The sequence below is a fragment of the Salvia splendens genome, chromosome 17, assembly GCF_004379255.2.
Source record: "Salvia splendens isolate huo1 chromosome 17, SspV2, whole genome shotgun sequence".
Lineage (NCBI taxonomy): Eukaryota > Viridiplantae > Streptophyta > Magnoliopsida > Lamiales > Lamiaceae > Salvia > Salvia splendens.
In genome coordinates, this window is record NC_056048.1 from 5,505,549 (window position 1) to 5,521,042 (window position 15,494).

The window sequence follows — 15,494 nt, forward strand, 5'->3', positions numbered from 1 at the left end:
CGCCGCTGATTATACTTCACTTGTCCCTAAGTGCCATTTTTGTTACGCATATATTAAGAAATATAAAGAAATATGAATTTAAAATACTATAAGATAAATTTCATTTTTATACAGTCTTACTCTTTTTTTAATTTAAAATACTATAAGATAAATTTCATTTTTATACAGTATTACTCTTTTTTTCCAACTAAGCCGAGTCACTTTTTTTTGCACTCATTTTGAAAAAATTAAAAAAATATAGTTAAAGTGGATACATAATAAAGTAACAGCGAGTATAATGTAGATAAAACTCTTCTCTATATTATTCACGCTTTTACTTTACTATATATTCACTTTAACTATTTATTCTGATTTTTTCAAAACAAATGCAAAAAAGAAGTGACTCAACTTAGTAGGGACGGAAGGGAGTACTAGATACTACCTCCGTCCTACAATAAGAGTCCACTTTTACTTTTACTATAAATGGTAAGTAGATCCCACGTTCCACTAACTCATTCTACTCATGAAACTAATGAATAAAAGTACTTACTCCACTAACTTTTTCAGCTAACTTTTTTTTATCTTTCTTAAAATTCGTGTTGAATCAAATGTGGACTCCTATTGTGGGATAGAGGTAGTGTGGGATGGAGGTAGTAATATACATTAAACAAACTTGGGCTATTCGGAAAAAAAATTACATAAATGCATTTCAATTTCCATAAAATTAAGAGTGAATTGCACAAAAGGTCTCTAACTTTTCGCCCTTTAACAACAGAGACCCCTAACATTTAAAAATCTCATCACATGTATCTAACAAAATATATAATCACAAACCTTGTGTTTTTTGCCATTTTCCGGACGAAAATGCCCAAAATGGGCTGAAGGGCAGTTTAGCCTTTTTACCTACCAAACCTGCACCCTATGCTGCACATCTAGTCTGCATGTATAGTGGAACTGTGTCATATTTCCCTTTTCAGAACATGCAATTTATTTTATGTACACGCATTCTTAGCTAATTGGCCTATTCTATATATCATTTATTAATATTGCGATTCATCATTTTCAATGCACTTGTCATTACAATGCAAATTATGTGAATTTTTTTTATAAGTTGCGTTCGTTTTGTTTTTTTTCTTTTTCTTTGCTTTAAGTGGGAAATAACTCATAGAGTCATAGAGTCATAGTAGTAGTATATAACACGTGTAGCCATGTATATAGGATAAAAAAAACTTGAAATTCAACTAATAAAAAAAACTCTTGTATATAAATCGAGCTAAAATATTGGATTTATATGAAATTGATTAACCCGCGTAATTAAATTCCTAATAGTGTAAGGATAATAAATGCATGATCTAATGCTTAAATGCAAGAAATTTTAAATTTTATAACACATTTTAATTGTAGATTGAATTGGTAAATCGTAATTTGAAAAAAAAATATAATTAACTATAAATATGTCTCTATCGTTGCAAGGCTTTATTTTAAGTGGGATATAGTATTTTCTATTTTCTTTGTTTGTTTCTTGAATGCATGAGAGATATTCTATTTCTTTGGAAGATTTATATGCTACTATGTTTTTATAGTTTTGAAAAGTTATACGCTTTATTTATTTATAAATATACGCTGAAAGTGATGTGAACATATATATAATAAGATTGAAAAACAAAATAGACTTTACATTATAGAGTTTCTTTTTTTAAAAGAGAAGGCTTGATTTATAAAAAACATGCCGACATATTATTTAAAATACACTATTTTTTCAAAGAATCAATAACGAATAAATTTATACTACTTTCTTTCATTATCAATTTTTTAATATGTTCATTAAAATTAAATTAATACAACGATTAATTGAAAAGGACGGCACCAGTTTCTGTTGTCTTTTACTTCAACCCTTAGCCTATCAATTTTATTTAGAATAATTTATAGAGTCTCCCTTAGTCAATGATGACGTGTACCCTCACCCCACCCCCACCACACCAATCATTGATTCCCTTTTCTGTCACATCAATTAGGATTGAGAGTACATGCAGCAGGTGGGATGTAGTGACGGTGTCACAAAAGGTCGAGTTTGCCCTTTCAAGCCCTGAGAGTGTTATGGTCCGAAAAAATAAGGTTTGTGATTATATATTTTGTTAGATATGTGATTTTTAAAAGTTATGGGTCTCTACTGTTACAGGGCGAATAGTAAGAGACTTTTTTACGGTTCACTCTAAAATTAAATATAGGGTCCATTATTTAAAGCTGCGAGGTGTTCGATTTCAATTTTCCAACACGTTTTTTTAATACTACCAAAATGCTGAACTTATATTTAACTTCTGTCATTCTAATCAATCTCGATTCCTTCTCAAATTCACATTTTTTCACGGAAAATTCCGATTTTTTTGGTATAGTTTCACCCTGTTTGATCCGATCCTAATTTAGTTTGTTTTTCTGTGGCGTGATTATTTGCTTCAATGCACTAAGTTGTTCATGCTCTGCAGTTTAGCTGCTTACTTGATTGCGATTTGCGAAAGCATATGCTGCAGTTCATATCCGCCAGATGCTTGTAAATATGCATCAGTTGTTGTTTGAGTTTATTTCTATTGTGAATATACGTTGTTGATGCGTATTGTTGTATGAATGAGTTTGTGTGAGCGCAGATTTTCATTTATGTTCGGTTTTGTTGTTGATTTGGTGTTAACTCCGTGTCTTTGTGTTTGTTTCTATTTAATAGAGCTTACAGATGTTTTTTTTTTCTTGCGGCTGAGCTAATTTGAGTGCAGTTTAAAATATTAATCACATGTACTATTGTAGATGGCTATGAAATTTACTACTACTAAGAAAATTGTGAAATTATTTTATTTGGCTTATAGAAATTTGTTGCAGACATTGTTTGATATATTACGACTGAATGAATGCTTAGAGATAGAGGGTGGAGTGAGGAGCAGGAGTATTGATGCTTCTGGGGTGACTTTGTAGAGAAAAATACAAGAAGGTGTGGATCATCTGGAATGATTATGTAATGTTGTTGTGTGAATTGGATAGTAGCTTCAAGGGTTGCTTATGATAAGAACATTCTCTGTCTATTTCTTTTAGTTGTTCGATAGCGATGGTCATTTTAATGTGTTCATGTCAATTTTTTTTTGTAAAAGAACTGTTTCCCTTAATGTGATATTTGGAAAGCCTATGCTGGTCTTTGATTTCATGCTAATTTTATTTAGTTGTTTGAAGTGATTTAGTTAACACGTTCAGTGTTTTCAACAGGATGAAGCTGCTCGTCAATGATGATCCTACTACCTTGAGTTATTGGTTGAACTGGAGAGTTTTTCTATGTGCAGTATGGGTCTTGACACCTATGGTTATCGCAGCATTTCTGATATGGAAATATGAAAATTTAGGAAATTCCGAATTGGATGCAGGGGGCGACCAGCATGAGAGCTCGCACATACGCTCTGAAAAATCATGGAAACCTTGTCTAAAAGGAATTCATCCTATTTTCCTTATGTGCTTTCGGATAATTTCTTTTGGTCTGCTTTTGGCAGCTGTGTCTTTTGATCTTGCTTTACATGGAGCTGAACTTTTTTACTACTATACTCAGTGAGTCCTTCTACCTTTGGTCATTATATTCTGAACTGGGTCATGTTTTAAGGCACCTGAAAATTCATAGGCAACTTATTTTTTAGCATGCATAGATATTATGAGTTTGAGGGGGGAAATGAAGAATAATAATTCAATCTGAAGATCTTCTTTGGTTTCTTTCAAGTTTCAACTGACTCCTGGAAATGTTTCTGATTATCTTTACAAAGTTCTCATTTCTTACTCTTATCACATGTTTTTTGCAGGTGGACGTTTACTTTAGTCACCATCTATTTTGGGGTATGTTTTATGATTTCTATTCTGACAGATTGCATATGAGATGAGCCTATAGTAATGTTCATAATACTTTGTTTGAGCTTTTGAAACTCACCTTTCCTTCTAAAGTCACTGAAACACTGAGCCCTCTTTAGCCATCAATTCTCCTCATGTCTATGCTGTCTATTTCTTATGTTGTTTGAGCTTTTGAAACTCGCCTAACCTTATAAAGTCACTGAGACACTGACCCTTCTTTAGCCATCGATTCTCCTCATGTCTTATGTTGTCTATTTCTTATGCAGCTTGGATCGTTGCTTTCAATACGTGGATGTTTTTACAGTCCCAAAACCGATAGCAACAGTAACTGCTATTTAACTGAGGATATGGAGCAAGCTTTACATGTGCCCTTAGCACATGGAGTGAATGGAAATGGGATGAGGTTGCCGGAGAAGTTGGACAATCGTGGGACACTCCATACTCTGATAACTTCTGACGTCTGGGATGATCTGTATCAAGTTTTATTCCAGGTGTATTTAGTTGTTTTTTATCAAGGAGACAGCGGCTTAATTTTGTTCTTGAAAGTAGACCAGCAATAAATGAATTCATCATTTGGAAAAATCATTTCAGGAATCTTCCCATTTCTAGGTTTTAGTTTATTATAAAATGTTTTTACTCATGGTGCTGCATGAGATCCTAATTTAATGTGAAAATGAAATCCATGATTTGATGCCGAATAACAATTTATGGGACTAGCTACTTAAAGGATTTCTTAAAAATAGGTTTCCAATCCATCATTTGCATTTCTTATGACAATATCTATGCCTTGATCAGTTCGCTGCTCTGGAAAATAAACTGTCTTGACCACATTTGGATTGTTAGCTCATGGAGACTGTCAAGAACTTTTCAGCTTAAATCAATTATGAGTTCTCACTTTCTAATGGTAATCATGTTTTTGCTTGAGCAGATGACAGCAGGGGCAGTAACTCTCACTGATATTGTTTACTGGGTTGTGATTTTCCCATTCATGGCGCTGAGAGATTACGAGATGAGTTTTGTAAGTGCTTATCTACTCAAGAATCCCTTGTTCTTCTGCTCTGAGCATCATCTTACTAATTAAACCTTAAAGAATGTAGTAATTACATTTTTCTTCAAGAAAGAATACTGCTATTTGAAATACAATCTCTTGTGCAGTTGTCTCCTTGTGTGAATCAACATAATTCATGGAAAAAAAAAACATGTATTCATGAAAGAATACTGCTATCTGAATTAGAATGGTCAGGCTTCTTGTTTAATTTAAAATATTCTACCAAAATTTCTTTATTTTGTCTGTTGCATCATTCTTTCCATGGTAATCTCATGATTGTTTGTATTTGCTGCAAATGATGGACTCGTGAGCATAGTTTTTTTGGGGTACTGATATAGTAAGGTTATATTTGACTGTAGTCAGCTTTTAACATATAAATCTGTTGTAAATCACAGTAACATCATCTGTTTCACCTTTTGCCACTTCTCACACTTTAACAATTGTTATAAAGTTCCCCACATTATTCTTTTTGCACTGTTCCTCACATTAAATTTTCCTTTTTCTGCAGCATCTAGAATTCTGTAATAGTAATAACCTCTGTGACTTCCTCCATGGCTTAGAGTGTGTTAATTTATTGTACTGAATAATTCTTGCATAGAAAATTTACAATAAATTTATGCGTTTTGGTATTTCAAGATTTGAAATGCTCGCTTCATGCATGTGTATTTATTTTTCCAATTTTCAGTTTTAAATCTTCAATCTAAAACTATGTCTTCTTATTTTGGGTTAGTTGACAGTTGTGACACACTCGCTCAATGCTATCTTGCTCCTTGGGGATACAGCTGTTTGTAGTCTGGTGAGCTGCGGGATATGGATATCCTATATGTTTGTTAATAAAAGAATCATGCTTTAGTATTATCTGGATTTAGCATAATCTTGAAAGTTTGTTCTCAGGAATTCCCATGGTTCCGGATTTCTTACTTCATTTTGTTGACGGGTATTTATGTCATATTCGAGTGGATTGTCCATGCCTGCATCTCAATTTGGTAATTACAGTTCGTATTAGTTTTATTTGTAGTGAAACAAATCTTACTGATGATGTTTCTGGTGATTGTTTTTCTGTGTCAGGTGGCCGTATCCTTTTCTTGATCTATCAGTAGACCTCGCTCCAGTGTGGTGAGTTGATTACTTATTAGGTCAATTCAGATTATAGTGGAATTTAGAATACTGTGTGTTTAACTTCCTGCCTTTACATTCTTGATCTCAATAGTCATGTGTGTATCTGAGCAGCTTTTGTTCTACGCCTTCTCGTCCAATTTTTAATATGCAGGTACCTGGTGGTAGCCTTGATGCATGTCCCCTGCTATGCCATCTTCCTCATGTTTGTGAAAGTGAAACATTGGTTACTATCCAGATGGTTCCCTCGTTCATATCAGCATAGCCCATAAATTTCTGGAAGATCGAACGTGCTGTCTTGTAATGGAAGAAGGCAAATCTTACAATTCATCAAGAATTGGCCCTGGATTTTAATCTGTGTGGAAGATCGAACGTGTCTTGTGATGTGTGCACAGCTACCGAATATAGAAGGTATGTTATTTCGACCGAGTTTGGAGGGTTTAAGGAACTGCTGTCTGATGCTAGAAATTTATGATTCTTTTACCTCATTCATACACAAACATAAGTGAAAAGGGAACATGCTGCACCTTTTTATCATTGATCAAATCAAATCTTGAGTATCATAACATGTGCAAGTACGGCACAATCATAATTCTTAATTCAGTACAAGTAACATAAGATTGTGAGGTGTAGAGTATCATAACATTTGCAAGTAAGGAGCATAATTGGTAGTAGTCTAGATAGAAGCTTTGGCACCTCCTGAGGTATCAGCTTTGGCAACTGCTCCGGCTTCAGTCAGTAACGGAACAAGCTTTCCAGCACTATGCAGCGCGGTGGTTGCTGCAAAATACGTGTAGATGGACGTGAAACAGAATTCACCAAATTGGCAACACACAAAAATGGTAAGGTAAGGTAAGGTAAGTCTTGAATACCATCACAGCCGCCTATGTGTTTGCCACCAATGAACACATTCGGGACGGAGCGCTGCCCGGTCCATTCAGCCAGACCGGATTGCATTTCACTTCCATCATCTGCATTCCGTGTGTCAGTAATGCAGTATTCATTGAAAGTGGAACGGAAACATGATTTGGAGCCAAATATAGTAGACAAATCATTGAAATTGGAAACAAGAACAAGGTTATCGATTAGAACTGATAACCGAGCCCAACAGATCTTCATAACCAGAACTGAGCTCATATTCTACACAATCGGTTAGCAGTTATCGAACCTCGGTTTGGTTATTGGTTAAGATTTATCTTCTGGGCCAGAATTAACAACAATCTTATAGTATGATTATTTTCTAAGAAGCTGTCAGAATGGTAAGCATATTATATAGTCATAGATATCAAAACAGATTTCATATCATACAAATATATTTACTAATGTAAAATAAATATATAAAATATCAAAAAATAGAAAACAAAAGTAAGTAAAATAGTATTACAAGTTAGATCACATAAAATATCTTTGAATGTATATTTTGGTATGCTGCTATATGAATCACTAAAATTAAATATTTTAGGATAAATACATGGAAGACACATATCATGAAGGATCTCATTCAAATTAAGTCCCAATATAATCAGGAATTATCTTCACGAATCTGGACCTTAAAACACTAATTTTGCAATGATTCTTTTTGCTTTTTTCTAAACAAAATAAAGCGATTGAAGAAAGCACAGAGCTTCAACATTGAGTTCAATGACCTTGAAGGAAGCTCCGAGCTCCGTCAGCAGTTTCTTCACAGTCGAGCAGTAAGAACAGTATGTTTTGCTGCCGCCAAAAATCAACACAAAATATTCGTTACCGTAAAAACATATCAATAACCTCTCAATTCCAAATGATTGAATACACCTTGCTCAAACACACACACACACACACACATATATATATATATAGAGAGAGAGAGAGAGACCTAAAGATGACGACGGGGTTTGAATCAACGATTTCCTTGGCTTTGGGAAATGCCATGTTTTTTTCTCTTGAAGGTGGAATAGAAATGGACGAGTGGGAAAGTATGAGTAATTATTATTATCGTGCCAATAAATGTATTGGGCCTATATTTTAAATAGGGCACACTCTCGGGGAAAAAATCATAAGTTTAGAAATTATTAATAATTCTCTTTTAAGAATATTATGGTTGATTTCATAATTTAAAAATCAACCGAAAAAATAATGAAGTTTGGTTTATTCAAGATCATCTAAATATTTTGGTCTAACTTATATCTAATATAATGGTCCTAATATCAAACGTAGATGTATGTATGTAACAATCGGTGAGTTAAACGATATCGTTTAGTCATACCGAAAAGTGAATAGTTGTAGTTTAAATCATAACACTTGGCTGATTTCTGGCCAGTCTCATAGTCATAACTTTCAAAAGTACCGAATTAAATCATTGTCCCTAATGAAAATGATAATCCTTCCGTTCCTTGTTAATTGAGGCGTTTCTTTTCGGTACGAAGAATAAAAATAGTGTATTAAGTGGAGGTAAATAAAGTAAGAGAGATTAAAAGAGAATAAAGTAAAAGAGATGTAATTTTTGCTAAAAATAGAAATGACTCAATGAACTTGGAACTTCTCAAAATAGTAAAATGACTCAATTAACATGGAACAGAATGATTATCATTTAATTAAAAAGCATCAATAATTTATTACATTTGGGTGATCGGTTGTTATGTTTTAAAAATAATTCCAAACAGATTTCAACTTCATAATTTTTTGATGAGGTTGATTTCTGAAATTAAGCGACGACCTTAAATTTGATCAAATTTATTGCTCCGCCAATTTGCCTTTATAAATATCTCTTTTTCTATTTAATGGAGAAAACTAAAACGCGGCGCACTTCATTGCATGGTCAAACACGTTCACAATTATTCCTGCCGTTTACTTAATGGTTTTGCCGAAATTAAATAATGAGTCAACTATAGTTATTTAGAATTTAAACTTTCTATTGTTTCAGTTTATAATCTTGATTTATTTAGCATGAAATTTTATTTCTTTTAGTTCATAACTTCAACTTTATAATTAACTGATACAAAAACGCTGACAATATTTTCGTTTGAGTCACAATTTGGGCGTCAAACTTTTTTTTAGTGATTATAATTGAAAATATTATCAAAGTCGAAATTTCAAGTAATATCAAAATTTAAAATTAGAGCTATAAACTGAAAAAAAATTAAATTCTAAATTTTACAAAAAAATAGTACTGAAAGTTAAAGCTATATACTACTACTAGTAATTACTACCTCCGTCCCACATTAAGTGTCACAAGTGTCACATTTAATGTGAGCATGAATTTTAAAAAAATGGGTTGAATAAGTTAGTGGATTATGAGACCCACTTTTATATATATATATATATATATAGGAAAATGATCAATACAAAAATTGATTTCAATACAAAATTCAAAACAAATCATGACCATAAGATTTGGCAATCTAATGGTCAATAATTAAATAAAAACACGGAGGGTCATTATAAAGTAGTTTTAGGTCATATTATAAAATTCGGGTTTGAGGTCATGTTAAGATCATTTTATGTCATCATTACTATAATGACGTAAAACTAAGGTTATGATGACTTAAAAATTACATTTATATGCTTGGTTCTGCATTTTTGTATTAAAGAAACATCACTCTAACCGTGGAACACATCACTCTAACCATGTTTTTACTTCACTGATGTTAACAAAATACATCACTATAGTAAAAAAATCAAAGAAACATTACTCTAACCGTGGAACACATCACTCTAACCAAGTTATAACCATTTTTTATTTCACTGATGTTAACAAAATACATCACTATAGCAAAAAAATCAAAGAAACATTACTCTAACCGAACACATCACTCTAACCAAGTTATAACCATTTTTTACTTCACTGATGTTAACAAAATACATCACTATAGCAAAAAATCAAAGAAACATCACTATAACCCTGGAACACATCACTATAACCATGTTTTTACTTTACTGATGTTAACAAAATACATCATTATAGCAAAATATCACAAAAACATCACTCTAACCCTGGAACACATCACTATAACCATATTTTTACTTCACTGATGTTAACAAAATACATCACTATAACAACAAATCAAAGAAACATTACTATAACCACGGAATACTTAGTGTATACAGCCGGAACCTCCGGTTGTATAAGTCACATTACACGAAAATATTGTAGATTAAAATAAAAAATAGTAGAAATCCCTCTCCCAAAATCACTCTCAATTTTCGACACTCCCACCAATCTCTCAGCCACCAAACCAACCAAAACATCCACCCTCTGTGCCCCGCCTCCCTTGGCGCCGCCCTACCCTCTCCCACAAGCGCGTTGTCGTAGTACACCTCTGTGGCCGCCTCATGGAACTTGAACGACGCCGCAGTTGGATGCTTCACGTGGAAGATCGTGACCATGAAGATGAGGGTTGTGACGACTAGGATTAGGAGAAGCGCGGCGGAGCAGCCGCAACACTCTAACCCTAGAACACATCACTATAACCATGTTTTTACTTCACTAATGTTAATAAAATACATCACTATAGCAAAAATTCAAAGAAACATCACTCTAACCCTGGAACACATCACTATAACCATGTTTTTACTTCAATAATGTTAACAAAATACATCACTATAACAAAAACTCAAAGAAACATCACTCTAACCCTGGAACACATTACTATAACCATGTTTTTACTTCACTGATGTTAACAAAATACATCACTATAGCAAAAACTCAAAGAAACATCACTCTAACCCTGGAACACATCACTATAACCATGTTTTTACTTCACTGATGTTAACAAAATACATCACTATAGCTAAATATCACTATAGCAAAAACTCACATGATGTTTTTACTTCACTGATGTTCCAGGGTTAGAAACATCACTCTAACCCTGGAACACATCACTATAACCATGTTTTTACTTCACTGATGTTAACAAAATACATCACTATAGCAAAAACTCAAAGAAACATCACTCTAACCCTGGAACACATCACTATAACCATGTTTTTACTTCACTGATGTTAACAAAATACATCACTATAGCAAAATATCACAGAAACATCACTCTAACCCTGGAACACATCACTATAACCATGTTTTTACTTCACCTCTGTGGCCGCCTCATGGAACTTGAACGACGCCGCAGTTGGATGCTTCACGTGGAAGATCGTGAGCATGAGGATGAGTGTTGTGATGGCTAGGATTAGGAGAAGCGCGGCGGAGTAGCCTCAACACTCTAACCCTGGAACATATCACTATAACCATTTTTTACTTCAATGATGTTAACAAAATACATCACTATAGCAAAAACTCAAAGAAACATCACTCTAACCTTGGAACACATCACTATAACCATGTTTTTACTTCACTGATTTAACAAAATACATCACTATAGCAAAAACTCACATTTTCATCATCCTCCACCACATTCTCATCCTCCAATCCCAACAATTTCTTTCCTATCTGACTGCCTACTCGGAAGCACTCATCATCTAGCAACTCAACAGGTATTCTTTTGAAATCATCTACCCACATCGAAATTGCGTGGGCCATGAGCGAGCTTGAAGCGATAAACTAATCTCTGATTCGCTTCGCTCTATACCTGTTGGGCGCTCCTCCTTCTCCCCTATTCAACGATTCCAACCTCCTTACTTCCTCATCCTGAAGAAAATTCTCCTTGTCAATCCAGGCCTCCAATCTCCATGTTCCGTACTCCCTCTGCGTCCTCCCTTTGCTTGAGAGTCTCCGCCGTCCAACCTTTTATTGTCGGCCAGGCACGGATCACTCACCTCCGGCAGTGAACCACGCGGTCCACATACGCACACTGACAATAACCACATAAGGTAACCGTTCAATAATGTACCTAAATATGTATATAATGCATGTGTAATAGGGGTATAATGCAAGAAATCAACAATAGTAATGATTATTGCAACTGAAACTTAACAGATGATTCAAGGAAACATATCAATAATGTACCAAAAGCTATTACATTTTCCATGCAAATCAGTAATGTACGAATAAGTCCATGTAATGCATACATTATAGATGCAACAAGATTGGCAGAACTAGATAATGAAGCAATTAAGGTTCATTAATGTAGCAATATGTTTATATAATGCATTTGTTACAGCTAATTCACTATTGCATATTGTATCATGTCAGTAATGTATGTAAATTGGCATATAATGCAGTTTTTATTTCACTCACCAATAAGAAGTGAATAGGCCTGGTGAAAGACGCAGTTAGGCCTTTTTCCCAACTGGGATATGTGACCTCAAGAACGGATAACAGGTACCCACACCAATTCATGTTTGGAATCTCATCAACATCATTGATGAAATGCAGAATCTTTAGCTTGCAATTGCCGTCGGCCGGAGTTTCTATAACGTCATTTTCCAGCATGAACATGAAGAGTTTCTTGAAATCTGGTCCTCCATCAACGTCCTGCATCATCAACTTAGCAATGTCTCCAGGGGTCATTTTGAACCGCCCCTTATTACACCGAACATGAAGTTGCTTTGTTTGTCGGTTGGGCGTGAAATGGGTGTCGGACTTCTCGGAAAGCCTAACGTCAGATGTACGTCCTCCTCATCCAGTGTTAGTCTCTCACCCCTAGAAATGGAATCTGGCACCGAGCTAGATTAAATGTCGTGAGAACCCAATAGCCTAGGTATCCCGGAATCTTCTTCATGTTGAAATGGAGGATAGCTCCAAAACCCAGTTCAAGAACGACTTCCTTCTGCCGTGGAGTTATGCTTTTTAAACAGTTCAGGAACTCGGTTGGGGTCCGTCGACAGTAGAGATGGTCTACTTTCTTGCCTCTTGGTTTCCTCGGCTCTGCCTCTTCACGAGTTGTACTCGTCTCCACCCGTTGCTCAGCCAATCTCTCCTGGAACTTTTGCGCTATCGCAATAGGAATGACATCATCAACCGCTTCGTCAATGTCCAACCTAGCGTGCTTGGTTGCTGTCCAAAATACGACATCAGAACATGTTTATAGTTGAAGGTATCAAAAATGTATCGCATTTATATTATGTAATGCACACTACTTGGTATATAATGTTTTACAACCATCAAATAATGCACAAATGAATACAACATTCACCCATTAACAAGCTTTCTATTACATCGATTGATGTAGCTTAAACCAAATACATAATGCACACCACTGCTTACAATAATGTACAACTACTCCATGAATTCTAAAGGTAAATGCAATAGATTGCTCACCTGCAGCCTGTGTTGATTGGCTTTTGAAAGGTCAGCCTCTTTTCGTCATTGTGGATCTATGAGACGAACAAAAATCAAAACCTGATAAAATTTCCTCTACAGAATCGTCAATACACAATTGTAAACCAGTAAACAAACTTCAATAATGGACAGAGCCCCTAAAAAAATGCGCACGATTTCATGATTTACGAAAATATTGACCAAAACGTGTTTGAAACCTTGATATTGTTTGCGAGAAAACATTGAATCGACCACTAGGTGGTGTGTCAGCGGTGAAAATCGGCGATTAACAGTGGGTATTACCAAAAATTTAACCATTTAAACCCTACCTTGTTGTCGCCTTGAACTTGATGGTCGCGCGCGGAGGGAGAGATGTTTCGACTGTGAAACGGCGCGGGAGGTTGATTTAATGGCAAAAATCGACGCAAGGGTTGATTTCTGGTGGCTTGGAGTGGCGGCTAGGGTTTGGAAATTGGGGGGGAATTAGGGGAGACGAAATTCAATCGTGGGTTGAGGAGTGAGACGGTTGAAGTGTGAGAGAGAGTGAGTAGATGGAAGGTCGATTAAAAATCCCGCTTAATTCTCGCTCCTTCCGTTTGTGATTCAGTGTTGTTTTATAATTATACTCATATAATGTACAGATTATCCCTAATAATGCAACACATATTCATTTATCAAAGTTTCATCTAATCCGTCCATCCACCTAATCTAATGGTTGATATTAAGTTGGAACTTAACACTAAGGGGGCAATAGGACCTTAATGCTCCCCTATTAGTTTTATAATAAAATGTGGGTAGAATTGGTTGGTGGAATGTGGGGTCTACTTTCCATTTATGGTAAAAGTGAAATGTGACTCTTATTGTGGGACGGATCGAAATGGCAAAATGTGACACTTAATTATGGGATGAAGGTAGTAATTATTAAATAATTGAGCCTATAGGTGTTTTAAAGTCAATATTGTGTCCGACCAATTCACTTAATACTCGTTGACTATATTCTACTTGGAATCGTTTTTTTTTTTTGCCGTTAACAAAAGAAATATGCTTTGAAATTCAACTTGAATAACTACCTAATGTACTCTAGTATTAATTATTTGGCAATTTTACATACTTTATATAATTTCAACTAAGCGACACAGTTGCCAAGTCTAGAGTTTCCACTGCCTTCATTTCTAGTTGCAATATACTTAATATGGTTGCCTATTTATTTCATAGATGTGTTTTTGGAGTTTCCTCCAATAAATATATGCCCAGATTCTCTAATCAACAGGTTAAAAGTTCGAATCATACTTGCTTATTATCCTATTCATTCATGTATGATATCAGACTTCTAAGTGATATTCGAAGCCAATTTAGAAGATTTTTCTCCGATCTTTATATGACCAAGATGATAAGCTATTTATAACTGTAATTCAATTTTAAATCCTCTCAATGCTACAATTTAAAAAATTCCATAGTCAAAATAAATATTGGAAATTCAAATAGATAAAAAATTGGGCACCACGCAAACACATATTTGATGCGCAACACATTGCACGCACGCACGCACACACATTGTGTACGTGCATAAACAACAACACATTGCACACACGCTGCACAAAACACACACAATATTGCACATGTCACACATTGTGTACGCACATATACAACACCACATTGCATACACGCTACACAAAACATACACAATATTGCACACTACACACATTGTGTACGCACATAGAGTCTACACATTGCACACAGACTGCACAAAATACACACAATATTGCACAAAACACTATGTGCACATAGATAACAACACATTGCAAACACACACACCGCACAAAGCATACACAATATTGCACACAACACATACTAGAAACACTGTGTGTGCACATAGACAACATCACACGGCGTGTGCCAATATTGCACATAACACATATACTCGCACATACAACTCAAAACATATTATAAATTAATGTAGGGTTGCATAAAAGATATAAATATTTAAATATAGTATTCAAGTAAAATTCAATGGCAAAATTTTGGTTGATTTTTTAATATTACAAACACAGAATTTGAAATTATAATACTATCAATTAATTAATTTTTATCAGAAAAAAATTAGAATCGAATTATAATACCAGAACTTCAAATTCAATTAATAATATAGAATTTCAATTGCATATAATTTTAATTACATGGAATCAAACGAATTCTTAGAATTCAAAAGAAAAATATGAATGATCATTCTCTCGTAAAATTAAATTTGAGAGAAACCGTTCTTCATTGTGTGCTACGTTATTGTGATGG

At 34.6% G+C, this 15,494-nt stretch overlaps 2 protein-coding genes and 1 long non-coding RNA gene across 4 annotated transcripts; 1 reads left to right on the plus strand and 2 right to left on the minus strand.

The window, feature by feature from the left end:
* Positions 1-2,278: 2,278 nt before the first annotated feature.
* Positions 2,279-6,579, plus strand: LOC121774212. The gene is made up of 9 exons (XM_042171123.1): positions 2,279-2,366; positions 3,226-3,558; positions 3,804-3,837; positions 4,116-4,340; positions 4,778-4,867; positions 5,628-5,693; positions 5,792-5,883; positions 5,966-6,013; positions 6,168-6,579. Exons 2-9 carry the CDS (start codon positions 3,227-3,229, stop codon positions 6,283-6,285), a joined length of 1,005 nt encoding a protein of 334 aa, XP_042027057.1. The 5' UTR covers positions 2,279-2,366; position 3,226; the 3' UTR covers positions 6,286-6,579.
* Positions 6,520-7,975, minus strand: LOC121775012 (glutaredoxin-like). Of its 2 annotated transcripts, XR_006045088.1 has the most exons (4): positions 7,869-7,975; positions 7,660-7,726; positions 6,886-6,984; positions 6,520-6,793 (listed from the first exon to the last, which is right to left on the minus strand). XR_006045088.1 is itself a non-coding variant. In XM_042171943.1 (3 exons), the coding sequence occupies exons 2-3, from the start codon at positions 7,148-7,150 to the stop codon at positions 6,690-6,692; spliced, it is 369 nt and encodes a 122-aa protein (XP_042027877.1). In that variant the 5' UTR covers positions 7,151-7,726; positions 7,869-7,975; the 3' UTR covers positions 6,520-6,689. The 2 variants fall into 2 exon arrangements, 1 of the variants encoding a protein (XP_042027877.1); XM_042171943.1 differs by having other exon boundaries at positions 6,886-7,726.
* A 3,415-nt stretch (positions 7,976-11,390) lies between these two features.
* On the minus strand, positions 11,391-14,158 carry LOC121775013. The gene is made up of 3 exons (XR_006045089.1): positions 13,206-14,158; positions 12,183-12,941; positions 11,391-11,796 (listed from the first exon to the last, which is right to left on the minus strand). It is a non-coding gene; the product is annotated as an uncharacterized LOC121775013 (long non-coding RNA).
* Positions 14,159-15,494: the final 1,336 nt, after the last annotated feature.